General features: G+C 56.7%; 1 protein-coding gene across 1 annotated transcript; it reads left to right on the plus strand.

Annotated features, from left to right (window-relative positions):
* The first annotated feature begins 929 nt into the window (after window positions 1-929).
* Window positions 930-25,421, plus strand: LMNA (lamin A/C). The gene is made up of 13 exons (XM_068994980.1): window positions 930-1,107; window positions 2,898-3,419; window positions 19,075-19,231; window positions 19,417-19,542; window positions 19,651-19,821; window positions 19,920-20,045; window positions 20,150-20,370; window positions 20,461-20,665; window positions 20,799-20,906; window positions 21,067-21,186; window positions 21,268-21,363; window positions 23,149-23,403; window positions 24,039-25,421. The coding sequence occupies exons 2-13, from the start codon at window positions 3,070-3,072 to the stop codon at window positions 24,069-24,071; spliced, it is 1,968 nt and encodes a 655-aa protein (XP_068851081.1). The 5' UTR covers window positions 930-1,107; window positions 2,898-3,069; the 3' UTR covers window positions 24,072-25,421.
* Window positions 25,422-26,306: the final 885 nt, after the last annotated feature.

The following is a 26,306-nucleotide window of genomic DNA, read 5'->3' on the forward strand; positions in this document are numbered from 1 at the left end:
GGTTTGTGTTAAGCCCTCCTGCCTTGCACAAGTGCCTCTTTGCCAGACCCAGTGACCAGCTCAGGGCTGTGCTAGCGCTGGGCTCCCCGTCCCCATGTTGGGTTGGATGCTCTTGCCCCTGGGGGCTGGTGGAGAAGTGGAGCAGCATGGGGCTGTCTGCGTCCAGGAGAAGCGGGTTTGCAGAGGTGCAGTGTGGGGCAGCACTGCCCACCCCGTCCCGTGTGTGTGTGGAGCAACTACTGCAGAGGAGCTGAAGTCTGACCCTCCCTGGGGGCTCTCCACTCCAGGCTGCCAGCAGCCCCCGCGGGCTCCAGAGCAAGCAGGCTCCCCCAGGTCCCCCATCTTGTCCTGCTCGCCCAGCCTGAGGGAGCCCCCGGGTTTGATCCGCCGGGTTTGATCCGCCGGGTTTGATCCCCCGGGCAGTGAAGTGTGGGATACTGAGCCGGGGTCCTGTCCAGAGCAGGAGCTTTGTGGGGAGCATGAGGAGCCAGGAGGCGCCAAGAGTGCCAGATCAGGGGCAGGCTGTGCCAGTGACCCTTAGCTGTGATTTCCAGCTGTTGCCCAAGCTGGTCCCTCCCTGCCTTTACCCTGGATGCTGTTTCCCACGTTAAGGCAAGGAAGCTTTAGCCCCGCTGTTCGTGTCCCTGGGAATGCTCTGTCCCCCTGGGTGCTGTGGACCGCGGCAGGCACCTCCTGCTGAGGAAGCACCCTCAGGCCAAAGGCCCTTTCGCTTTCCCTGCCCAACCCAGGGTTACTTTTAAAACAAAACAGAGCTGCGCGGCGGCGGGCGGCCCGCGCGTCCCACAGTGCCCCGCGGCCTGGCAGCCGCCGCCCGCCGCCGGGCCCGCCCTCTTTGTGCCGTGGGGCCTGCGGGGGCCGCGGCTCGCGGCGGGGCCGGGGCCACCGTCCCTGCCTGTTCCCTGCCTCATGGCCGGGCCACAGCGTCCTGCATGCTCTCGCCTGCCTTGCCGTGTGACACGCATGGGGGTTCCCAGAGCTGCGGCGTTCCCCCCACCAGGGAACGGGCTGTGCGCATGGGAGGACAAAGGAAAGGTGTGGGGAAGGAAGGACAGCCCGGGACAGGCAAGGAGGCAGGAAAGGAGGAATGTACGTGGGGCTGAACAAAGGAGTGGGGTGAAGGAGAACAGATTTCCCCTGGAGACGCAGGGAGACCGGTGCTGGGTGGGTGGTGGCACAGTAACCCCCTGCCTGCAGCACTGATGGGGGCTTCTCCATGCAGGGGGCTCCCCTGCGAGCCAGGCTGGGGAAGGGGATGTGGCGACGGGGGAGGAGGGGGAACCCCAACCCCTCTGCGTGGCAGTGCCAGGAGGGCTGTGCCCGGCTGACACCCCCCTCATCCCCCCCCTTTTCCCCCCTTTCCCCTCGCCTCTCTGACGTGGTGCTGGGGCAGATTCCCGGCACTGAGCTGTTGCTTTTTGAAAGTTTGACCCTGGATTGTGGCCCGGGTCCCTTTCCTACCCCGCTACCGTGCACCGGCAGCCGGGACTGAGCGGCTGCCAGCGGGTTAATCACTGACGGAGAGGGCGAGAAGACACACGTGTGTCCTGTGTGTGCTCTGCGTGTTTGCGTGTGTTGCTCCGTTGCTGTGTGAGTCATTCTCAGCCTGCCTGGGGCCTCTGTTGCGCTCCCTGAGCTCAGAAGCAAACTGAGCTTGGATTGCAGCACGGACAGGAGGAGCCGGGCGGCCGTGGCTCGGGTTGGCTGTGCCCTTGACCTTGGACCTCTCTGTTCTCAGGGGATGGTTGGGGGAGGTTGTGCTTTAGGGTGCTCCGGCTCTCACCGGTGTCCCCAGCTGCGAGGTGCAGCTGCCTTTCCAGCTTTCCTTGCCGCAGAGCTCAACTTTCTAAGCAGGTGCTCACAAGGAGGAAGCTGGAACCCCCGGGACCCCCGCTCACCCCTCATTTCTAGGGTGTAAAAGGGTTGCTTTTCCATTCCCGTTGACATTTTATTCCCATTTCTCACACACGGGAGGGTTTGGCTCCACAGCACAACGCAGGGAGGGGGATGAAGTCCAAGGAGGGGACACCCTCTCTGTGGTAGCACTGGGAGTGCCTGGAAGCATTTGGCAGGTCTGGAAATCACGAAGTGCCCGAGTCTTGGCAGCGCTTCGAGAGAGGCAGAGCAGTCCGTACCCGCTGGGAGGACTGGGAATCACCCCTGCTGGGAGCCGGCGATACTGGAAGGGTGGTTGAGTGGGACTGGGAGGGGCTGGAAGTAGGAGGCAGGAGAACGGGAAACAGTGCAGGGAATCGGGCTGGGGGCTCAACTGGTGCTGAGTTTGGGAAGTTACAAACTGCCAAAGGCTGGCACTGAGGAGAGCTGGGAAATGGGGACAACCAGTGCTGAGAGAACTGAGCAAAACCAGTGCAGGAAAGTGGGTAGGTGGGTGGGGATATTCTTTGGTGCCCCAGAGCTCTGTGTTTGGGATTCCTCAGGATTCAGGGGAACCCAGACCAGGGTGTTTTGGGTGACCTGGGACTGTATTTGGGTCCCTGGATCCCAGAGTCCTGTGCAGCCTGTGGCTCCTGCATTCAGGGTGTGCCAGGACCCCCCACACCCTGGGGTCAGCTGCTAGAATGCTGCCTGCCCTGTCCTGTGGGACAGCGATGTCCTGGAGGTGCTCAGCCCAAGGGCCCTGGGGGTGCCTGGCTGCACCCCCTTACTGCAGCCCCTCTCAGGATGCACTTTACCTTGGCCAAGTCCCCCCAGTCTGCAATCCGGCCTCTGCCGGGGGAATCGCCCTAGAAAAGGGTGTGGAAGGGGGCTACCCCGGACTGTGCCCCCAGAGACGCCCTCTCAAGGCCTCTTTACCCAGGGATGCTTTCCCAGCCTTTCCTAAGGAAGGGCTGAGCCTGATGCGAGTTGTCTCCACCCAGGTTTTGGATAACTCCACCCGCCGCCGCCTCGCAGCTCCTCCTCCCAGTGAACAGCCCAGCTGGGATATAAGCAAGTCACTCAGACACCAGGAGCTGCCGCGACAGCTGGGCGGGTGGCGTGGGACATCGCGCCGTGACCTGTGCCGTGTCCTTCGCCTCGACGCCGGACCCCATGGCGACGCCTTCCCAGAAAAGGAGCACCCGCAGCGGGGCTTCGGGGACCCCCTTGTCCCCCACACGCATCACCCGCCTGCAGGAGAAGGAGGATCTGCAGGAGCTCAATGACCGCTTGGCCGTCTACATCGACAAGGTGCGCTCGCTGGAGCTGGAGAACGCCGGCCTGAGGCTCCGCATCACGGAGTCCGAGGAGGTGGTGAGCCGTGAGGTCTCGGGCATCAAGGCTGCCTACGAGTCGGAGCTGGCAGATGCCCGCAAGACCTTGGATTCAGTGGCCAAAGAGAGAGCCCGGCTGCAGCTAGAGCTCAGTAAAGTCCGGGAGGAGCACAAGGAGCTGAAAGCCCGGTGAGTGCCCTGGGGATGGGGGGGACCGCAGTGGGACGGGTGCTGTCGTCATGCTTGGCAGGGAGCCGGGAGGGAACAAGGAGCGACCTGGAGGAGGCAGGGAGAGGAAAAATCCGTGGCCTAGCCAGGGAGGAGTGTCTGTGGTAGGCACCGAGAGAGGAGAGAAGCTCTCTCGTCATTCCCACTCTCCCTCCAAGCGCCATCTTTGGCCGGGATGCCCTTGGAGAGGGGATTTGGGAGCAGAGCTGGGGACGCTTGGGGCTGGAGCTGAGCAGACATGCCCTGGGCCCCCGGAGGGTCTGTGTTATGCGGGGCACAAGCGCCAGGCTGGCGGCCCCTCTGCCTTCGTCATGCTGGAGCTATTCCTAAACACGCTCCGGCACAGCCCGGGAAGCGGTGCCAGCCAGCTGGCTCTGTCCTGCCTACAGATTTCGCTTGCTCGTCCTATTTTTCTTTGCTGTCTTTGGCACCGATTAAAGAACCTGCTCCAGGTTTTGTTTGCCTTAACTCTCCCTGTGCCAAACTGCTCCCACTCTGTGGGGTCCCTGGCTTTGGGAGAAGCAGTATGTGGGCAGCACCCATGTCCTCCTCCCACCAGCTGTCACTGGGTGACGTGCTCCCAGTCCACATTGAGGCACGAATCCCTCCAGCCGCTTCCCATCGGGTTCATTTCTTTCCCTCCCTGCCATCAGAAATGCCCCCCTCGTGGACCCCTCCCTGGTGCCTCTGGGTACCTCTGCCCTCCTCAGGGCTGTCACCGGTTGCCAGCACAGGTCCCCTGAGGACACGAGGCTCCCTGGGCAATGTCACTGCTGGCCAAGCAGGGGCTGGCACTGGGCTTCCCCCGGGCTCTGCCAGCCCGTGCAGCCTCAGGACGTGTCCCTGTGGCACTCAGTTCCCCGAATCCCGTTCCATGGAAGGAGCGAGCGGATCCCTTTCCGTCATCAACTTTGGCTCGCAGCCGGATCCGGGCTGGGCAGTGGCGGGACAGCCCCCTCTTCCTCCATTTGATCTTTTGCCTCTTATTCTGGACGCCTCATTTTGAGCCTGTACCAAAAGAGGCTAAAATTAACTTCCTTGGTAGATGCCATAAATACTCTACCTGGGAGGGAGGGAGGGAGGGTGCTGCCTGTTTCAGCTGTCTCCAAAAGCCATGTGGGGTTATATTTAGCTATTTCCCGTGCGCTGCTGCAGCTCCGTCCTCAGATAAGGCAGTTTGCAGCTCGCCAGATCCCTGCTCCCGGATCTCAAGGATCCAGATGCTGGTGAGAGGAGGAGCTGAGCTGTCTAAAGGCTTTTTCTGCGTTATGCAAACCCAGAACTATCTTGGCCGCGATCTTTTGAGGGCTGGAAAAAATGCCCGGCCCGCAGCCGTGGCTGGAGGGGAGCTGGGAGCTGGCTGCGCTGTGGAGCCGGCCGTGTGGAAAACGGATGTGGAATTTTTCCCTGCTATGGGCTGCACTCCTGGAGCTTCTGCGCTTGTTCCCGGGCTCTGACAAATCCCCTGAAAAAGTGCTGTGACTCGCGGGGGTTCCCGAAGAGCAGCTTGTGGTTGAGAGATGGGTTTCAGTGGGTTTTGGAGAGCAGTTGGTGCGCGGGGCTCTGGGGGACAGGGCTGTTTCTGTGTTTAGTCACGTCTGAGTCACAGTCGGTGAGATGGAAGAGCGGAGATGCGGGGGAAGCCAGTGTTGTTCATTCCTGCCTCTAGCGTGTCCCCTCTTCCTAGGGTGTGGTATGAGGGCTGCTCTCCAACCCCTGAAACCTTTGCAAGGAGGCTGCAGCTCATCTTGTGTCCTTGGGGACCTGCTTGATGTGGCAGGGCTGCTGAGACAGGAGCACAATTGGTGTCTGAGCTGCGATGCTGCTCTTTGGGCTCAGTTTGACTGGGGTGTCCTGAATCTTTGGGGCATGAGGGAATGGGGCAGCCACGAGCCCAACCCTGCGGAGGGGTCAGAACTGTTGGCAGGATCAGGAAGGACCTGTTCAGACGTGGTTCTGCTGCCTCCCATCCAGGTTAGCAGGGATAGGCCTGCTCTGCCGGCTCTCCCCGCCCACCCTGAGCCCTTGGGTCACCACCTGGTCTGGGGCCACTTCACTGTCCTTGACACAGGGACACTTTGGCTAAAAAGTAACTGGCAGCCCTCTGCACCCATCGCTGTGCCCGTCAGCCCTGGGGAAGCAGCGGGTATCTCCCGCAGGGCAGGCGCCCAGGGCTGCGTTATCAGCACCCACAGCATTGCCACTGCCCGATGCAAGGGTTGTCTTACCAGCACAGAGGGAGGGTGGGGGGCCAGGAAGCCAGGGCATGACATGTCTGGATGGGCACAGTCCTGGCTGCTGGATGCTCTGTCTGGGGAGGGGAAAGAAGTGCTGAGTGGAGGGGGACAGGGTGTGCAAACAAGAGACCAGTCAGACCAGTACTGACGCACGAGTGCAAGAGCTGCATGGGTGGAGGAGGGTCTGAGCAGAGCTGAGCTGCCTGCCCTCTCTCTCCTGCTACCCCTCTGTCCCTGGCCAACTGCTCTTCCCTTTGGGGAAGTTCCCAGTGGGATCTTCCCACTGCCTGTTCGGCTGCTTCCAGTGGTGATCCAGGAGGGGTTTCCCAAAGTGCCCACCTGGCTCTTTGCACGGGGACCCTCAGCCCTGTGCAGCCTGATACTGGTTGTGCCCTGGGACAAGGGACCCCTCTGGGCAATTCTGCCTGCCCCGGTGCCACGTGTCCTCAGCTCTGGATGGCCTCTGGCTATGCCGTAGCCACGCTTCAGGCAAAGCAGAGGGTGCGGTGAGGGTGGCTGGTGACTCAGGGGTGCTGGCAACACTGGCATCATCCCCTCCCAGGCCATGGGTAGAGATAGAACTAGTCTGAAATGCCCCTGTCCCTGGTGTCCTCAGGCTTCTGTCCCCCTCCTTGGAGGACACCTGGATTCCAGCATGGCACCAGAGGTTGGAGAGATGCTCTCTGCTTGGCCCATTGCCCCCTCCCCTTAAGCTGGCTTCTGACTCACAGGGTGAACAGGAGCCACAGCCTTTGCCTTGTTCCATGAGAATTCATCCCATCCCGCAAGTGGGAGACATTTGTCAGTGCAAGCCCCAGTCTGGTGGTGCAGGGATGTAGAATACAGCCCTTGGGCGCCTTCTATCCTAGGAGAGGCCCCCTGAGGAATTCAGTGCCCACTGTATGGGTGAGGAGTGGCCATGCAGTGGCCATGTGGTGGCCAGCTCCCTTCTCCAAGGCAGGAACCAGCCCTTGTTAGTACTGCAGCTGATGAGCGATGCCTTCCTGAATTGCAGCCCCTAACCTGATTAAGCCAGTGCCTTGGCAGGGCCTCTTCCTCCTGGGGCCCAGATCTCATCCCTGACCCTAATGAGGACAAATCTCTTATTTCCCAAACGTTGTTGTGGAGGGAGGAAGCTCATCCAAGGGCAGAGCAAGGGAGGCAGCATTGGGGTGCCAGGAGGTGAACCCAACCCTTCCCCAGTCCAGGGGGGTTTTACCCCATGCTTTGTTCAGCAATGACCCTCCAGGAAGGAGCAGGTAAAACAAAACCTGTATAGTTGAAAAAAAGGGAGGAAAAATAATTAAGGCTCAGTGCTGCTGGGAGGCCAGGCACTTCCTTCAGCAGCGATGAGCTTGTGCTGGAACATTTTGCGTGGGGTGAAACTTTGGGCTCCTGGGCTGCTCCCCCGTCTGCCTCATGGAATCCCTGACGGGGAGGGAATGCTTTGGCTGGGAGGAGGCTTTGCCCTTTCGGAGCGAACAAAGAGCAGCTTGTGCAGCTGAGGATACTTTGGGGGAGTCGGCAACACAGAGCTGGGCTGGTCCAGACCCTCGTGACCCACTGGGACCCTCTTAAACACGGCAGCCTGAATCTCCAGCCCTGCAGACACATTGGTTGTCCCTTGACATCTGCAGCCAGCAGCTCGGGCCGGCTGAGCATGCCGGCCCCCCTGGCACACTGCGGGGCTGGAGGGCTCCGTGGCAAAACGTTTCTTCGAGGTGAAGGTTTTCATTAGCTGTTCCCAGTGGAGAGGAATTCTTGCCTGTGCAAACATCCAGCCCCTCTTTTTCCAAGAAAAATTGTGGCAGAGAAACATGCTCCAGCACTTTTGGTATGTTTTCTCCCATTGCTGTGTTTGCCATTGTCTTCCAGCCACAGCTCATCCCCTCACGTTTCCCAGGGATGAGGGGAGTGAGAGGAAAATCCTGTTGCCTTATATATATTTATGATGATAGGATACACTCTGGTTAAATTAAGGACCTTATCCTTGGAGATGAGGATTAAGGAGAAGTGGTTGCAAAGAGAATCAGGGCTGCATTTGGTGTGGGAAGGGATCCATCCCTGACAGCCCGTCCCAGCCTGCCCCGGTCCCTCATGCTGCCACAAGTGTTTTTCAGCCTTGCACGTGTCACTTCACTTGTCTGAATCCCATCAACACTCAAACTCTGGAGCCCAGAGGACGGGGAGTTGTTCTCAGTGTAGTGCTCAGGGATGCAGACAGAGAGGGTGGCACAGCTAGGGTGGGACATGTGGGGTAGCTGCCAGCTCCATGTTCTGCTGAATTTGTGCCCTTTGGGAGGTGCAGTTTCCTTTCATGCTGCTGGCAACCAGGAAAGAACTCGCCAGAGTTCTTCCTCTAGTCCTGACCAAAATTAGGCCTGGCATGGAGGATTCCCCAGGAAGTGTCAGCCCAGTGGGTTCAGGATGAGCTGGGAATCACCTTCCACTGTCCCATCACTGGCTGCATTACCTGTTTCGCCATCCTGCTCTTTGTGAGGCTGTTTGCTGAGCCTGTTCCTTTGTGACCAGCTCAGCATGTTCCCAAACAGCTGAGGCTGGTGCCATGTAAAACCTGTCTCTGTCAACAGCTGCCATCAGACAGCATGATGTCAGGGCTGGGTGCCCACCTGCCTCTGCTCCCTTCCCCTCCCTGCCCAGGGTTGAATATCCCCAGTGTGAAGCTGAACAACTGTGGGTGCTGGCGTAGCCCCCCCAGCCCCACCTGGTGCAGTGGCAGCTGCAGCCCTGACTGCAGAGACATCTGTGTGACAGCCAGGCTCTTGGCCACCCAGGAGAAGCCCTATCCTTCCAGGGATAGGGTAGCCACAGCTTCTCTGAGCAAGCTATGCCAGGGCCTCACCACCCTCACAGGGAAGAGTTTCCTCCTAATACCTTGTCTAAATCTGCCCTCTCACTTTAAAGCCATTCTGCTTTGCCCTGTCACTCCACGTCCTTGATAAGAGTATAATAAAATACACACGTTTTTCCTTGTTCCTGTATGTGAAGGATGCTGCAGCGTGTCCATAAAACATGGTGGGATCCAGGGCTGTGGGTGTTGGGGAAAGCCAAAGGGTGTGGAAGTTGGTTAATGAAGTGCATTGAACTCAGCCCACAGAGATACCACAAAACCCAGCTGGGGTGGGGCACCTCCGTTCCTGGTGAGGCTGAACGTTTCATGTTCTCTACCATAAACCAATTACCTTTTCCCAAGGAAGGTGAAGGTGCCCTTGGCTTGGGGTGTCTTCCAAGCTGCAGCCAATGCCCTATTTCTGCCTTCCACAGTTAGTAGAGCTAGGAATTGCAACAGCAGCAGGGACAAAGTTCCCCAGCACACAGAGTGCAGGGTGGGTGCTGCCCTGGCTCTACTGTACCTTCCTTAATTAGGGGGTTGTACCATTGCAGGCGTTGGCGCCGTATCCCTGTGGAGAGGTGGCGGAGCCAGGGTAGAAGCAAACATGGGCTCTCCTGAAGCTGTTGAATTTTTGTGTCGGGGCTGTGAGTGGCTCAGAAGCACCTCTGTAGGAGCAAGGTTCTGATAGCAGACGTCTCTCCTCCCTCTTGCACAAAAGCCATCTCCAGCCACTTGCTCTGGCTGCTGCTTTCCACACCCGTGTCCTGCCATCCAGTCTAGTGCTGCCATCCTGGTTGGACAGAGCTTGGCATCTCCATGCTGCAGTGCTCAGCTGGAGCTCAGAAGTTCCAGTTTGTTGGGGTTTTTATTCATTAACAGCTTCAAGACACGGTTTTTCTCCCTAAAACCCCACCTGAGTCACGTGAGCCCAAACAAATGTCCAAGCTCTTGGTGTGGATGTGTAATGTGGGCTTCAAAGGGGTGGGAGCCCAAAGAAAACTTGGCCCCAGCTCCCACGGGCACTGAGGGGTGGCCGGTTGCCCCACTGCAAAGAGCCGCGTGTCCCCCTCTCCCTGCAGTGCGGTGGGCTCGCCGTGGCTGTGGAAGGGCTCTGGATCTGCCCTGGCACAGCAGGGAGATGAGTCACGCTCAGCCGTGTGTCTCTGGGCTGGAGCAGGGTGTGGCACCGCGGGGCCGCGCTTCGGGGGGGCCCTGCCGGTCCGGCAGTCACGCTGTGCCCCTTCCTTCCTGGCGTGACAGCAGATAACCCACTCCCCAGCAGCATCTGATGCTCCCCGCGGGGCACCAGGCTACACTGGGACAAACTGGGGGTGTTTTCTAAGTTGAGCCTCCATGCCGGGGGCTTCAGGGGAGAAGGGGAGCACTGAGGAGAGCAGCCTCCCCCTGGGCATCATGCTTTGCTGTTTGGGTGGCTGCCAGGCCCCTGTTTCAGGGCAGAGATGCTGCTTTGTGCAACCCAGCCTCAGCTCTGCAGTTCCAGAGCAAAAAGCCACTGGACTGGGTTTTCCTGGTGGTGAGTGTGTTGCAGGGATGTGAGGCGGAGCAGAAGGGAGGTGGTGGGGAGGCTGGAGCGTCTCAAGGTGGTCCTGTTCCCAGGCTGTTCTGTGCAGGCGGCAATTGGGGCTAAATTGTGCTTTCTAGGGATGCCACAACCGCAGTCCTCGCTCTGGGGAAGTGCTTATTTCCTGCCCACGTGCCAAGCAGGTCTGTGCTCCATCCTGGCACAGTGCAGGCTGGCAGGGAAAGTGGGCAGAGGTGTGCTGGCAGCTCCGCACATGGCACAACACAGCAAAACATAGGCATTCACCTTGGTTGCTGCTCATCCCTACCCTGAGCTGCATTTGCCAGTGGCATCCTATCTGTACCCATCCCCACAGCTGCCCCAACAGCAGCTGGAGCTCCCGGTGCCGGCAGTGACTCAACGTCGGCGGTCGGAGCGCGCAAACAGGCGGCCCCAGCGCGGCCCTTGCTGGCCTCGCTGCCACCGCCACACGCAAACAGACCTTGTGGCAGTGTAAACACCTCGTCTGCCTTTATCTGCGCTGCTGGAGCCGGGAGAGCAAACCCTTTTGTTCCCAGGCATACGTGTGGCATCTGGATCCAACAATCCCTCGCTTTGTTTCTTAAGCAAATGTTGCTGGCCGGAAGTTTTGCGTACCCAGTTTATGAAAAACAGGGTGAGCTGCTGCTGCTTCTGAGGAGAAAAAGGAGGCCTTGAACTCCTGCCCTGTTCTGTCTCTCTTGGCTCCTTTCTGCCTTGTCCCACCTTGCACAGGGACCTGGTTTCCACTGTGGATCAGGATGCAGCAGGTACAGAGCAACCTCCTCATCCCTTCCCATCACCCCTTTGTGCTCAGGAACTGCACGTGTGAGCAGAGGAAAGGGGAGCTGCAGCCACATCTGCAGCATTGGCAGTATGTTTCTTTCCTTGCTTCTGGGACTGGGATTTCATCCCTGCTCCTTCTCCACTGCTCCACATCCTGGCAGTGTTGCCAGCTCCTAGCGAAACACGAGCTTATGGCCGTTTTCCCCCAGTGCTCCGTGTCCTGAAGATATGACTAATACAAGTGACTCAGCTCCCTGTTTTTAACTCCATTTGTAAGGCTCCTGCCATGCCCAATCTCCCAGGGAAACACCGGGAATCTCTGCTTTGTCTTTATCCTTCAAGGTAGTGGTTTATGGGCTTAGCATTTCTCGTTCATCCGGAGAAGGATGTATTGAAGTGAATGGAATGTTCTGGGGTTTCCATGGAGGGGCAACACTCGGAGCTGTTCTAGGTAGACAAAAAAAAACAACCAAACCCACAAGTTTCCCATTAAGTTTTAGCCCAGTTATTAAAAAACTGGCTTTTGCTGTGTCAGAGTGAGATAGCCAAGGCTGGGCAAAACGTCTTAAATTTCATCCAGTCCAAAACTTAATTGTTAATTTTTCATTACATATAATTTAACTATAATAATGATACAAAACTCACTTGTTACCATGGTGAGTGTTCAGAGTAGTGCCATGAAGACTTGGAATTTCCTTCTTCCCTCCTCTTCCCAAAGGCTTTGGCTTTATTCAGCAATAGGCAACTTTGCAAACTATTAGCAAATTCTGGGTTTGAAAACAAGCTGACACCACCCTCAAGCACGTGGTGGGATTTTTGGGGCTGTCCTGTGCAGGAGTTGGAATCAATGATCCTTGTGGGTCCCTTCCAACTCAGGATATTCCATGATCTCAAAGCATTTTTCTTGTGTCCCTCCTACTGAAACCTTGTCCTCAGAAGGTGGAATTGAGCAGTGTGGAAGGTGGTGTATTGACATATTTGAGTTGTGTCTAAAAGAATTCACTTTCCAGCACCATTCCAAGCTTTTTTTAGCAAGTTTCTTTTCCTTGATAAAGGGTGTTATTACTTTGATCTATATTTAGTATGGTTCAATTCCAGACCATCAAGTATCTTTTAGATAACCCAATTCAAGATTCCATGGGAAGCTAGGAAAAGGCAGGCTGGCATGTTCAGAATGGATGGGTTTGGGTTGTGCCAAGCCTGGGCTGCGAGTGGGATTGACCAGTGTTTGATTGTGGTGTTCTGAGCAGTTGAGATGTTCAGGTTTATAAAGAGATAGAATCACATCATGGTTTTGGTTGGAAAAGCCCTCCAAGATCATCAAGTTCCCCCAGCCCTGCCAAGGCCACCCCTAAGCCATGTCCCCAAATGCCACATCTACATGTCTGTTAAATCTCTCCAGGGAGGGCAACTCCACCACTGCCCTGAGCAGCCTGTTCAAGTGTTTGGTGACCTTTTTTTCAGTGGAAAATGCAGTTTTTTCAAGCAAGGAACTGGCCTCCCTCTGGAAACCCTGGGCTCAGCCCATCCCCTCAGAACCTGCACAGACACTGGCCAGGTTTTCCCAGTGCCATGCAGACAATTCTCAAGCTCTCCAGGAGCAGTTCTGGTGACAGACGTGGGACTGGGCCAGGTTTGCTCAATCAAGTTTCAACTGGTAGCACTTTGCATGTCACCCCAGCCTGGAGGCTTGTTCCAGGTAACCCATGGTTTGGTGGTGGACATTGCCCGTAGGGAAATCCTGCCCTCATTTTGCTCAGCCACAAGCAGTGCTGGGCTCTGTGTGCTCCCAGCTCGGGGGTCTCCAGTGGTTGATCCTCCTTGCACTTTGCATCCTCCTTGCATCAGTCTCCTGGGGCTTGCTGCACCCTGGAAAAGCTACAGGCAGCTGGGAAAAGGAGTTTCCTGGGTAACAGGGGTGTCCTACAGGCAGCAAATGGTGTCCCACAGGTTGGCAAGGGGTCTCACAGGCAGCCAGGCACTGGCAGACCTGCTGGAGTGTTGTGATGCATGCTCCAAGCTGGGACACTTGTCCATGGAGGATAAATCCTGCCCTTTTTGTCTGTGCAGACACACAGATTTATGCCTGATACAAACCTCCCCCAAAAACACGTGGGCTGTGGAAAACCAAGTCTTTCCCATTCCCCCTGATAAGTCCCACATGGCAAAAGGGAAAAACCTCCTTTTCCAGCTCCAAAACCCCTCTGGTAATGCCATCCACCCTCCAAAACCACGGACAGTCCTGTTATTATGGGGAACTCAGCCCAAACAGCAGCGTCAGTTGGTGATTTGGGATTTCCATTCCAAGCTGCTGGTGGAGGCTGGGATGAGTCACCAGCTGGCATGACAGCCCGGACAGGGAGTGAGCAACACTGGGGCTCCCCAGACAGCACCAAGCTGCAACATTGTTAATTCTAAACAATTAATACACTATCTATTCTCATAAGTGTGCTTTGAGCTCTTAAGCAGCACGTGGCTGTTGGTCCACGCTGCAGCCACCTGCATCAGTTGGTTGTGATGCTGCTGAAGCTGAAGTGCTTCTCCTGTGGTGAGAGGGGAGGCTGAAGGGTGACAGGTCTTTGCTCTGGTGCATCCAGGAGAAGGAGAAAAGCTCCTTCAAACCTTCAGAGGGGGTGTGTGTGGCTGGAGGTATTGGTATGGTCAGGTTCCATCACACTTGAACACTCCCAGCAGTGTTCCTGGTGAGGGGAGTTGTGGAGGGACAGGAACATCTTGGGTTTGGGGAATCCTAGACTGGGGATCCATTCACCTCCCCAGGAAAGGCTTTTTCCTGGTTCCCAACAAAGCAGCAGTTTTGGTTCATTTTTAAGGTGCAAGGAAAGGCCAGATCCCAATTCCAGGAGGGGAAGCCCAGCTCTTGGGAGATGCCAGTGAGCTGTTTTTGCTCCACTCGGGCCACGTGGAGCTGGACAAGCCCCTCAGCCCCATGGATGAGCACGTCATGAGCGTGTCAGGAGCTTGCGGTGGGGCCAGCACTGACCCTGGCACCAGGAGGGGTCTTTGGCACCACTGATGCCAGAGGGTGGAAGCTGTTTCCATGCATCCGTGAGCCCAGCTGGTGCTGGCATCCCCAGCTGCCTTTGGCAGGGCTCTGGTGCCCAACAGGATGCCGGCTCCGTGCAGATGTTGTCCTCACTATACATCATGCTGGCTATTTCCAGCTCCCCTGCTAGGAGACCGGCCCATGTTTATCCTGGTGATTTGGCAGAGGCGCTGCGGCACAGATGAGTCAGAAGCTGGGAGAAGCTGCTTTGCCACATTCCCATTGCCCCACTGCAGAGGTTTTCCAGGTCCGCCTCTCCTCATGCTGTCTCTGCTGCTTGTCCTGTGGGGCCCTGGTCCCTGGGATTGGGGAACAATCCCTGCAAAGGGGCAGTAATCCCTGGGATGGGGGAGTGATCCCCGGGATACGTGTGGTGGTCCTGGGACAAATCCCTGGCCCTGGAGACAGTGCCACGGAGAGCAGCCTGCCCAAGGTGGGGCAAAGCAGGTTTTCTGGGTCCTCCCAGCAATCAGAGACTTCCATGGGCACACACTGCCACTCCTGCCTCAGGTTCCCAAGCTGTAAACATGTCAAAGCCTTTTCTGGGATAGCATTCTCAGCCTAAGTGGCCGGGAGCAGGCGGCAGTGGCCCCTGGCAGCCAGGTGGGACTGAGACCGGCAGTCCTTGGGAATTTGCAGATGTCCATAAAGATTTATGGGTGGGGCAGGAGCCAGTGAGTTCCCTGAGTTGGCACCTTCTCCAGGGTGGGGCAGCTGCGATTTGGAGGCAGGGAAGGAGGGGAATGCCTGTGCCTCCACCAGCTCTATCCCACTCATTGTTCCTCTTCCAGTGTATAAAGCCCAGTGCTGCCCAAGCTTCAGGAACACTTATGGGGTTAATAGTGGAGAGGGAAACCAAAGAGTGTTTCCTAAAAATGCATTGAGTGGGCTCTGGCATCTCGGAGAGGGTTGGCATCTTTCCAGCAGCATGGTGGGCTCATGCCTGGAGCTGTTCCAACCAGCTCTGATGACTCTGTCCTGTCTTGACTTTTCCAGAGGGAGAGCCCAGGCCTGCCAGGTTTCCTGGCTGGGATTTTGGGGCAGAGTGGGGGGAAGCAGTGGCAGATGCTGCTCTGCAGGGCTGTCCCTGAGCCCTCTCTGAATCTGTCGCGTCGACTTCGCAGCCTCATGTCTGTCTGTGCTGAGCACAGCCAGAGCAGATCCAACTTTCCATTAACATTTGGATTTTCTGGCAGCTCAGCTGCAATTTTCAAACTTTTTTTTTTTCCTTCTTCCTGCTTTTAAAAGCTAAAAATAAAATGTCTTGAGGCCCCTTTTCCCTCCATCTTTTCTCTTGAGACATTTGTTTCTTGAGGATTTGGTGCCTCTGTTGTTTTTTCTCCTCTTGGATTGTTTTTACTCATGGCTCTCCCAGCACAGGGGATCAAATCCTGCGGGATTTGGAGGCACCCAGCCCTCCAGAATGAGTCTCTGCTTCCCTTTTCACTGGGAATTTGGGATTTTGTAGGCTCTAGCAGGCAGGATGGAGAGGCCAGTGAAAGCCTCTGGGGAGGAGGAGGAGGAAGGTCTGGCTTCGTCCTCCTCTCCAGGGAAGTGGGAGCGACACGGCTGCCATGGAAGTTTTTATTTTTAGCCCAACGCCAGCTGGAGCCTGTGAGGCTTCCAGGGAATAAAAGCAGGACCTGAGAGCAGGAGAAGGGAAAACTCAAAGCTTGGCTGGGCTGGAGCAGGGATCAACAGGGCTGGTGTGAAGCAGTGGGCTGGGGGTCCCCAGGGCCAGAGAGGGCTTGCCTGTGTGCTGATCCCTCATCCAGAGGCTGCTGCCACGTCAGGGTCAGGGTGTGTTTGGAAGGAGTATGGGGGGAGATGCTCGGGTCCCAGGGAGCCGAGTTCTGCAGACCACTGGGGCAGAGGACAGAAGAGGATTTGTCTCACCCCTCTCCCTCTGGCAGAACTACCCCAAACTCAGCCCCGTGGCTGGAGAGCTCTGAGCTTCTGACTCTGCTCCTCGTGGTGGAATCCAGAGTTGAACACAGCAGGCTTCTAAGGAGAAAGGATTTGTCCTCGAGTCATCTGGGGTTTACTATGGGGCTTTCCAGGCGCTGATGCCCAGAGCCCTGGATCCCTCTGGTCCCTGGAGAGGGCAGATCTGCTGCAGACACAAGTGTAACCATCAGGATTTTTCCCTCCGTTTGTCACTTACCAATGGAACTGCTGTCCCTTGAAAGAGTCATACGATTCAGGTCGTGCCAGAGCCCCATCCCCAAGAGCCAGTGTGCTCTAGCTGTAGCCAAACCTCCACAGCTGACACGGCGAGCAAAGAGCAGCAGCAAAACACCAGGGATGAGCTCTTCCTGGAGTCACATGGCAGTTCACTCCATCAGGAACGACGGGACTGGACCCCGTCAGGAGTGCTGGGGTGGCCACGCTGGCTGTGGGGATGAGCCAGGGCCAGATGGGAAAACTTGGCCTCAAGTGCTTGGTTGCAGTGAGCCTTGGAGCCTCGGATCCCCTCCCAGTTGGCATTCTTGTCCTATGAGTCACTGGCACAAAAGGAGTGGGTTGAACAGGAAGGACCCAGCACAGAGCTCCAGCAGCAGCTCTGGCAAGCGAGACTGTGGTTCCCTGGAAAAGGGGGACCAGCAGCATTTCTTGGTCAGTTATTCCACTGTGGGCTAAAGTCCAAATTCTCTAGACTGCTTAAATGCTATTTAGACATAAAAGAGGCTATTTTATGGAATTTATGGACTGTGAAATCAGATTCTATGCATATCATTGAGACCCTCTTACCTGAGAGTCCCAAACATGAAAATATGAAAATCCAACCACAGAAACATTCTAGAATTCATTACAGATCCAGTATGTTATACTGAGCCCTTTACACCACAATAAAGAGTGTTCTGGGCTGGGAAAGGAGCTTTCAGAAATGGAAAGAAAGGCAGAAGACAGGTCTTCGCACACTTCCAAGAAAAAGTCTGCAAGTTGTTCCTGGATTCCCAGAGGCTCTTGGGCTCTCCTTTTCCTGACAGCAGCACTTTAAGAGGTTCTGAATTTCGTTACTGTACATGTAGGAATTGTTACTTTCTTAAACTGTCCTTCCTCAAGTGGAATTCCTACTCTTTTAACATGGAATATCCTGGGATTTGAAGCAAGGTTTTCCTAACATTAAGGAACATAAAAAAACCAACATCACAATACATTCATAACAATTATGTAACATGCGAAAAGCCAACATCACAATACCATTTATAACACTGTACATGTAGGAATTGTTACTTTCTTAAACTGTCCTTCCTCGAGTGGAATTCCTACTCTTTTAACATGGAATATCCTGGGATTTGAAGCAAGATTTGAGCTTAAAAACAGTAGCCTAGGATTCTGAAACCTTTGCTTTAGTCTGCAAAATAACAGAATAACTTCTCCATGCTGGCTCGGGTCGGGAAACTGAAAGAAATGCAGGAAAATCTGCTGTTGGCCAATCCAGGAGCTTCTGACATCCCACATCTGCGTGTCTGGGAACGCATGACGTGCTCTGCTGGTCCCGGGTCCCGTTCCTGGTGGGTCTGGATGCTGCCCTGGGATGGGCTGAGTGCCGGCGGTGCCGCAGCCGCTCCCTGCTGTTTGTGAGCCGTGGTGTCCCGGTGCGGGCGTGCCCTCCCTGCCCCAGGCGTGCGGCCAGTGCTTCCCCACGGCCCCGGGGCTCCGCGGCTGCTCCTCGGGCGCCTTCCACCTCCGCCAGCCCCACACCCCGTTCTGAGGGAGGTGGGGTGACAATCCCACCCGGGGGTTGGTGGCGGCTGGGGGGGCCGTTGGCTCTTTTCTTTTTATAGGACCTACCAAAATAGCTCCAGGCTGTGTTTTGGTGGTGCAGTCAGATCAGATTCCCTGGTCACACGGTGGGTCTGTAAGGAATGGCTGTGACCTGCTGTCAGAGGGCTGGAAGAGAGAGGGGGGCAGTGGGGGCCGGGATGGTGCAGGAGTGTGCATGGTGATGCCAGAGGTTGGACTGGGGGGCTGAGGCACCACAGCTCTGCATCCACTGAGCAACAGCTGAGCTCATGGCGAGGCACAGCCACACCAGCACGGCCCCCACACCCCACTCATCGCCTGGTGCCCCCTGTCCGCTCCAGGAGAGGCACAGAACTATTGGCACTGGCAGGGTGCCACAGACTCCTCTGCCTGGCCATCTCAGGTGGGCAACACTGGCTATGAGGCAGTTTCAGCTCCTCCCCAGCTGCTGCTGCCCCATCCAGCCCCATGTCACACAATGCCATGCCATGCTGAGCCACACTACACCACATTTGACTCTATCATGCCGTGGTGGGCTCTGCCACACCACATAGTGCTGCTCCATGTCATGCTGTACCACACTGTGCCACACCCCAACGTGCTCCACAATGTCCCACCACACTGCAGTGCATCCCACCATGCCACACTGTGCCACTCTGGCCCCAGCCTCATCAGCACTGGTCTCTTGCGATGCAGCCATGCCGTGGGTGTGCATATTGTACATGGGAGCTGCACCCTGAGGCTCCTCCTGCTCCCCCAGTCATTCCCAGCCCTTCCTGCTTTCCAGTATCCAAACTCGGGCTGGGTGTGCCAAGTGGCTGGGAAATGCTGGTCTCCTTGTGGGTGGTTGTTAGGGACAGTGGTGCAGCTCTTTTGGGGGCAGTGTGCCACTCTTTGTGCTTGGGGTACAGTGCACAGGCTTTTCTGAGAACAGCCCTGAGGAGAAGAACTTGGAGGTGTTGGTGGATGAGAAGCTTGACATAACCTTAGAGTCCCTTCCACTGCCTAAAGGGACTCCAAAATTTTGAGAGGGACTTTGGACAAGGGTCTGGAGTGACAGAACAAGGGGGAAGGTCTTCCCACTGTGAGAGGGCAAGGTTAGATGGGATATTGGGAAGAAATTCTTCCCTGTCAGGGTGATGAGGCCCGGGCACAGGTTGCAGAGTGCTGCCCCTGGAAGTGACCAAGGCCAGGTTGGACAGGGCTTGGAGCAACGTGGGATAGTGGAAGATGTCCCTGCCCATGGCAGGGGCTGGAGCTAGATGTGCTTTAAGGTCCCTTTGCACCCAAGCAATTCTTTCATTTCCTGATGACTATGATTCTTCCTGCCGTGCCACTCACCTGTGCCATCCTTTGCCCTGCAGGAATGCCAAGAAGGAAGGGGACCTGCTGACTGCCCAGGCACGCCTTAAGGACGTGGAGGCTTTGCTTAATTCCAAGGAGGCTGCGCTCTCCACGGCCCTGGGTGAGAAGAGGAATCTGGAAACTGAAGTGCGGGACCTGAGGGGACAGGTGGCCAAGGTGAGCAGTGGCAGCTCTGTCTCCAGCTGACCCAGGGATCCCTTTTATACCCCCCTACCTGGGGGCTGCCAGGTCCTCGCCATGCCAGGGGCTGTGGGACAGATGCAGTTGGGTGGTGGGTCCCCGGCCGTGCCGGGTGCAGTGCCCAGAGCCTGCAGTGATGGTCCTTCTCAATTCCCTGCCAGCTGGAAAGTGCCTTGGGTGAAGCCAAGAAGCAGCTGCAGGATGAGATGCTGCGCCGCGTGGATGCTGAGAACCGGCTGCAGACGCTGAAGGAAGAGCTTGAATTCCAGAAGAACATTTACAGTGAGGTGAGCTGTGGTGTGCTGCAGTGGGGCTGGGACCACTTGTGATAACCCCCACTGTGTGCATTGTGTCCCCTCCCTGAGCTGACACAGTGTCCCCTGGCCTGTCCCCAGGAGCTGCGGGAGACCAAGCGGCGCCACGAGACCCGGCTGGTGGAGATCGACAACGGGCGGCAGCGCGAGTTCGAGAGCAAGCTCTCCGAGGCCCTGCAGGAGCTGCGCAGCCAGCATGAAGCCCAGATCAGGCTTTACAAGGAGGAACTGGAGAAAACCTACGGGGCGAAGGTGAGCAGCCTCCCCACGCCACTCTCCTCTCCCTCCAGCCCCACAGAGCACAGGGGGGCTGTGGGTGCTGAGATGCTGATCCCCGTCCTGTCTCCCAGCTGGAGAATGCCAAGCAGTCAGCTGAGAGGAACAGCAACATGGTGGGTGCTGCCCATGAGGAGCTGCAGCAGACCCGCATCCGCATTGATAACCTCTCCTCAGAAGTCAGCCAGCTGCAGAAGCAGGTGAGTTGAGACCAAAGGGTTCCTTGGGATGTCTGCCCTGGGGATGGTCCCCTTCTGGGCACGGCCCCGGGTGGAGCGGCCGCCCTCACCTTCCCTCCCCACAGTTGGCTGCCAAGGAAGCGAAGCTGCACGATTTGGAGGATATCCTGGCCAGGGAACGTGAGACCAACCGGCGCCTGCTCTCCGACAAGGAGCGGGAGATGGCCGAGATGCGGGCACGCATGCAGCAGCAGCTGGATGAGTACCAGGAGCTGCTGGACATCAAGCTGGCTCTGGATATGGAGATCAACGCCTACCGCAAGCTGCTGGAGGGCGAAGAGGAGCGGTGAGCACAGGGTGCTGTGCCCAGCTCTGGGCTATGTGGGTCCCAGCCCTTGTGTCCCCCTGGCTTCATCTCCTCTTCTCCCCCTGCCAGGCTGAGGCTGTCCCCCAGCCCTTCATCTCACAAAGGTGCATCCCGAAGCCACCTGTCCACCCCAGGCTCCTCCAAGAAGCGGAAGCTGGAGGACAGTGAGAGCCGGACCAGCTTCTCCCACCATGCCCGGACCAGCGGCCGTGTTGGCGTGGAGGAGGTGGACTTGGAGGGCAAATTCGTCCGTCTCAGGAACAAGTCCAACGAGGTGAGTTTGCCTTCGGGGAGATCCATAGAGTCCCTGGGGTGAGGTTCAGCCCTGCTTCACCCTACGGGCAGGAGGTGAGTGGGACAAGTTGGAGAGGAACCGGGGTTCTGAGGATCTCTACTCTCTCTCACAGGACCAGGCGATGGGGAATTGGCAAATCAAGAGGCAAAATGGGGATGATCCCCCCATTACCTACCGCTTCCCCCCAAAGTTCACCCTGAAGGCTGGTCAGGTGGTCACGGTGAGTCACTGCCTAGTGGATCCAGGCAAGATCCCAAACCCTGCCCGGCCACTGGTGACATGGAGTGGTTGGTGTGTCACTTTTTGTGGTGATAGACCCCTGTCCCTGGGCTGGAGTCTGCAGACCTGAGAAGTCCCTTTTCTCCTGCTTTTCTCCCTAGATCTGGGCCTCGGGAGCTGGAGCAACCCACAGCCCTCCCAGCAACGTGGTGTGGAAAGCCCAGAGCAGCTGGGGCTCCGGGGACAGCCTGCGCACCGCCCTCATCAACTCCAATGGGGAGGTGAGAGCCAGAGGCAGCTCAGGTGTGGGCCAGGGGGGTGGCAGGCACTGAACCTCCCAACTCACCTCCTGTCCCCCACAGGAGGTGGCCATGCGGAAACTGGTCCGCACTGTGATCATCAACGATGATGAGGATGAGGACGATGATGAAATGAGCATCCACCACCGCCATCACCATGTGAGTAGGGCACTGGGGATGCTGCTGGTCCCAAGGGGTCCGGGGGGGTGCAGGTTCAGTCGCAGTCAGGGTGGGAGGCAGCTCAGCATTACACAGGATCAGCCACGTAGGAGCAGGCAGCGGGAAGCTGCTGTGAGAAGCTGCATGAGAGAAGCCAAGAGACCTCTGGCACCTGGAGGAGATTGCTGTTCACTAAAAAACCTCTGGAGACCTTGCTGGAAGTTGTCTCCAGCCCTAAGCAACCCTGACATGCCATGAAAAGGGCCAGAGGAGTCAGAGGGAGGCTGAGCTGGTACCCAGCATTGCTTGGAGGATAGGATGGTGGGAAGTTGATGGACAACACTTGTCAGCAGCTGCTCTGTCCTCTCTGCTTCATGAGGGTGCTGGAACAAATCCAGAGGTGGCTTTGTCCTTCCTCTCAGCTCATCATTCCCCATACGGAGCTGAAACATGCAGCAGGAGGAGCAACAGGCAGAGAGCAGGCAGTGGGCAGAGAGCAGGCAGCATGCCAGGAGCAGAGCTGCAGCCACTTCTCCCAAAGAAGCATCCCTGGCTGCAGCCCAGCATCCCCCACCAGCCCATCCTGCAGGGTGTGTGTGTCCTGCACACGAGATGCCCGCAGGAATCACCTGCAGAGAGGTGCCATCGTGGCCAAGCCGTGCCTCAGTGATAGTGAAAGATCTTCTGGATGCCACTTCCAGAGCTCTGCAGGAGCAAAATGGGGCATCCCTCATGCACTTCCCTTTGAGTTCTCTGGATCTGAAGAGCTGTGCCGAGACTGATATCAGCAGGTTGAGCTAGTGGATTGTCCCCCTCTACTCTGCCCTTATGAGACTCATCTGCAGTGCAGGGTCCAGTTCTCAGGCTGCCAGCACAAGGACATGGAATTGCTGGAGCAAGTCCTGAAGGTGTGCTGAGGGCTGGAGTCACTCTGCTCTGGAGGCAGGCTGGGAGAGTTAGGGGCAGCCTGGAGAAAAGAAGACTCCAGGGAGGCCTTCCAGGGCCTAAAGGGGCCCCAAGACAGCTGGAAAGGGACTTTGGACAAGGGCCTGGAGTGACAGGACAAGGGGAATGGCTTCCCACTGACAGAGGGCAGAGTTAGATGGGATACTGGAAGGAAATTGTTCCCTGTCAGGGTGGAGAGGCCCTGGCACAGGGTGCCCAGGAAAGCTGTGGCTGCCCCATCCCTGGAAGTGTTCAAGGCCAGGTTGGATTGGGCTTGGAGCAACCTGGTTCAGTGGAAGGTGTCCTGCCCATGGCAGGAAGCTGAAATGAGATCAGCTTTCAAGTCCATTCCAACACAAACCATTCCATGATTCTGTGATTCTCTTCTATATTGACTATCCCTGGACAGAGGAGCCAAGCTCCTGCAGCCAGTGCTGCCCATTCGTCTGGAGGCTGAATCCTTTCCAAGAGCAAATTTCCCATCGGAAAGCTGCCAGCTCACGAAGTGGCGAGGAAGACGATGTTTTCAGGAGCACAGTTCAGGTGTCTCCCATGTGCTGAGAGCTCAGGGTGCAAAGCCAGGGCAGAGGGTCAGGTCACCCACTGGTAGTGTGCTGGCCCCAGTCACTTGGGATTAGAAACACAATAACAAAGATTCTGTTTTATTATTTTTAAACCATGTGGTGGAGAGGACAGGTGAGTCAGACTCTCTTCAAGGCCTAATGTGAAGAGCTCTCCTGGGTCACACCACTGCTGCCACCATCCTCAGGGCAGGGGCTCAGGGCAGAGGATGCTCTGGCAGGGGCTTGAGGTCCTTTTGTCTGTCCCCCCCATGTCTAGGGTAGCTGCAGTGGCTCTGGGGATCCTGGTGAATACAACCTGCGCTCCCGCACGGTCGTCTGTGGCACGTGTGGCCAGCCGGCTGACAAGTCGGGCACCCAGAATGCCGGCATCAACACCATGTCCTCGGGCTCGTCCTCCTCCAGCGTGACCGTCACCCGCAGCTACCGCAGCATGGGCGACTCTGGCATCGGTCTCGGGGACAGCCTGGTGTCCAGGAACTACCTCCTGGGGAACTCCAGCCCCCGCAGGCAGGTCAGTGCCATTCCCAGACCCTGCGTCCAGTCCCTGGCACTGGACCACCGGCTGTCCCGGTGCTGCTGGGTCTCCACCCTGTCCTGGCATTGTCCTTTCCCAACAGTGCTGCAAGGGTCCTATCCTGTCCCACCTCTCCTTCTCCCTGCTTTTCCTCTTCCTCTTTGGGCTGGCATAAGGGATGGGAGATTCTGAGAGGGATTGGAAAGGGATGTTGGCCATAGCAGCTTCCCACCCCATTCCATCTTACGCTTGGCCCCCTTGGCACCCCAGAGCATTCCCCATCCTCCACATCACTCATTCCACTGCTGCTAAGTGTTGTTCATGCTGGTAACGTGAATATTTCAGCACATTAATACGTATTTTATATCTGTGTATTAGATTAATATATAATTATTCTATACTGATACTCTTAGTCAGTATTATAATCCTCGTATATCACATACCCCTAATTCTCAAATTTTAGAGTATGGACATCCCAGCTTTGGAGGATTTATTTATCACACCCCAAGGGCCAGGATGGAGGAGGGCACTGTGGGCATCCAAAGGATCCCACTGGACACTTGGCAGTCAGAGCAAATTGATGGTGACACTGAGGTCTTCTTAACTCTCGTTTTTTTCTTTCTCCCTCCTAGGCTCAGGCTGTGCAGAACTGCAGCATCATGTAATTCCGTGGCGCATTCCTGTGGTTCCTGCCTGTCTCCAGCTAGGTTTTTTTTTTTTTTCCCAAAGCAACAGAAATTTTTTTTCCCTTAAAAAACAAGATATCAAAAACCAAGGTTGGTTTTTTTTGTTTTCTATAGCAGGAATTTTATATATATATATATATTAAAAGTGCTAAAAGATGCTTTGATTTTTTTTTGTAAAGAAAAAATCTATTTCTATATAAAAAAAACCAAACCAAAAAATAGCTTTTCAGCTTCAAATATTTTTTAGAACTTCAGCCAAAGACAGCAAAGAATTGTGTTTACGGAGCAGCCATGCAGGAGGAGTTCGTAGTTGAAATGCTCCTTAGATTGTACCTTTTTTGCCAAAGCTTTTTACATAGGACAGGGAGAAGTGCAGCCATCCCCACCGGAGCTGCGTGCCACAGGGGCTGCTGTCCTGTCTCAAGTGGAGCACAGTGCCTTTACTACCCTTTTTCTTGGGATCTGAAGCCAAAATTCCCTTTTTCTCTCTTTTTGAATCGTGATTCCCGGCGGTGCTGGCGCGGGGGCCCCTGGCAGCTCGCGGGCGATGCCCATGTCTCTCCGTGGCCATTGCCCCCTCCCCAGCCTCCTGCCCGCCTGCACTCCCGCCGCTCTATGTACTGTATTCCCCACATTCCCCATCCCAGGCACCTCTTGCCCTTTGGGTTCCCTTTTTCTTAATCAGCCGAGTTGTGCCTTAGCTGAGGCGGGGGCCAGGCTGGGAACCCCCTTGGACCCCACACGGCATCGATTGGAGATGGAGATGGGGAAGTGAAAACGCACCGGAGCTGCATTCGGGGACCAGATGGATTTGACAGCTGAGGTGATGGACCCCGGTCCCGCAAGCTCAGCCCCAGTGGGGCCCCCCAGGCCCCCTCTTTGGGAGCCACTGCATCCAGCAGGGTTCACCCCAGTTTTTCTTGGCTGCGGTTATTCGGGCTCATCTCTGGTGGCCGGAGCTCAGGAGCCGTTCCAGGGATAAGGCAAAAGATGCTCAGTCCAGGTCAGAGCTGGTTTGCCAGGAAAGCGCCTAGGAAGGCTTTTTGTTCAAGTGAGGTGGATTTTGGGATCTGGTAGGGGGCAGCTTCCCGCTTGGCAAGAGTCCATCCAGCCATTGACAGTTATCTTGGCTTTTTGCCTCGATTGGGAAATGCCTGCAGTGCCCCCCCAACCTCGAGTGCGGGGAGGGGAGGGGCTGGAGCAGGTGCCAGGACAAGCCCCCCACTCCAGTGGGTTTTGGGGAGGCCGTGTATGTATCCATGCTTGCAAAGCTTCTGTATTACTGCCTATATTTTCTTCCAGAGTCAAAATACAGCTGAACCCTTCCCACGCTGTGTGCTGTCATCATTGCTGTCCAGGGGTATTTGGGGGTGCTGTGCTGCACCCCAGCAGCAAAGGGACCTCCCCCAGGGATCTCTCTCTGCCCCCCAGCCAGGGCTAGGGCTCAGCACCCACCATGGACGGGGGGAAGCAAGGTGGCCCCTTACAGCCTGGCTCACCTGAGGGTGGGTTGCTAAGAACTGAGCCAGCTGGGCAAGGAGCCCCCAAGAGAGGGGGGATGGAATGTGGGGTAAGGACTTGGAGATTCCTCTTGGGGTTTTGGGGACCAGACATTCCCCAGGACAAGATGGACTGGGGGGGTGCAGAACCTGAGTGAGCCCCTGAGTGAAGGTTTGCTCCTACCATAGGGATGACCCCCACACTCTGCCAAGGGGACCCCCTGTGCCCCTGGGCCGTGCCAGGCACCGGCGTGAGGCAGGAGGGGATGCTGGGGAGAAGGAGAGCTGTAAAGCCGCTGCGTAATCGGCTTTACCAGGCACAGCGCTGCGGAGCCGCGATGTGAGGGGACGCAGGCGGGCGGCCGGGGCGCAGGCACAGCCAGGTAGGTGCCCGGGATGCCCAGCTTGGGGGTACCCCCCGCCCCAGTGCTTGGATGCCTGGGTCCCCCCATGCTGTGCAGAGCCAATTTGCCCCGGATTTGGGTGCAGCAGAGCCGAGGCTCGGGAGGGCAGGGGGTGCCAGGGAGTCGAGGGCATCGCTGCCACCTCCCAGCTTCAAGTGAGCCTGTGGAGACCCAGCAGGGTGCCATCTCCCCCCCAGGAGAGGGGTACAGGGACGTGTCAGAGGCAGGTGCTGCCAGCATGAGAGGGAACACGCTGGCCCCCTCTCTGTGCGCTGTTTGCCTCCCATTTCTGCCAGCTCAGGGATACCCAT

This window comes from Aphelocoma coerulescens, chromosome 25, assembly GCF_041296385.1.
Source record: "Aphelocoma coerulescens isolate FSJ_1873_10779 chromosome 25, UR_Acoe_1.0, whole genome shotgun sequence".
NCBI classification, from domain to species: Eukaryota; Metazoa; Chordata; class Aves; order Passeriformes; family Corvidae; genus Aphelocoma; species Aphelocoma coerulescens.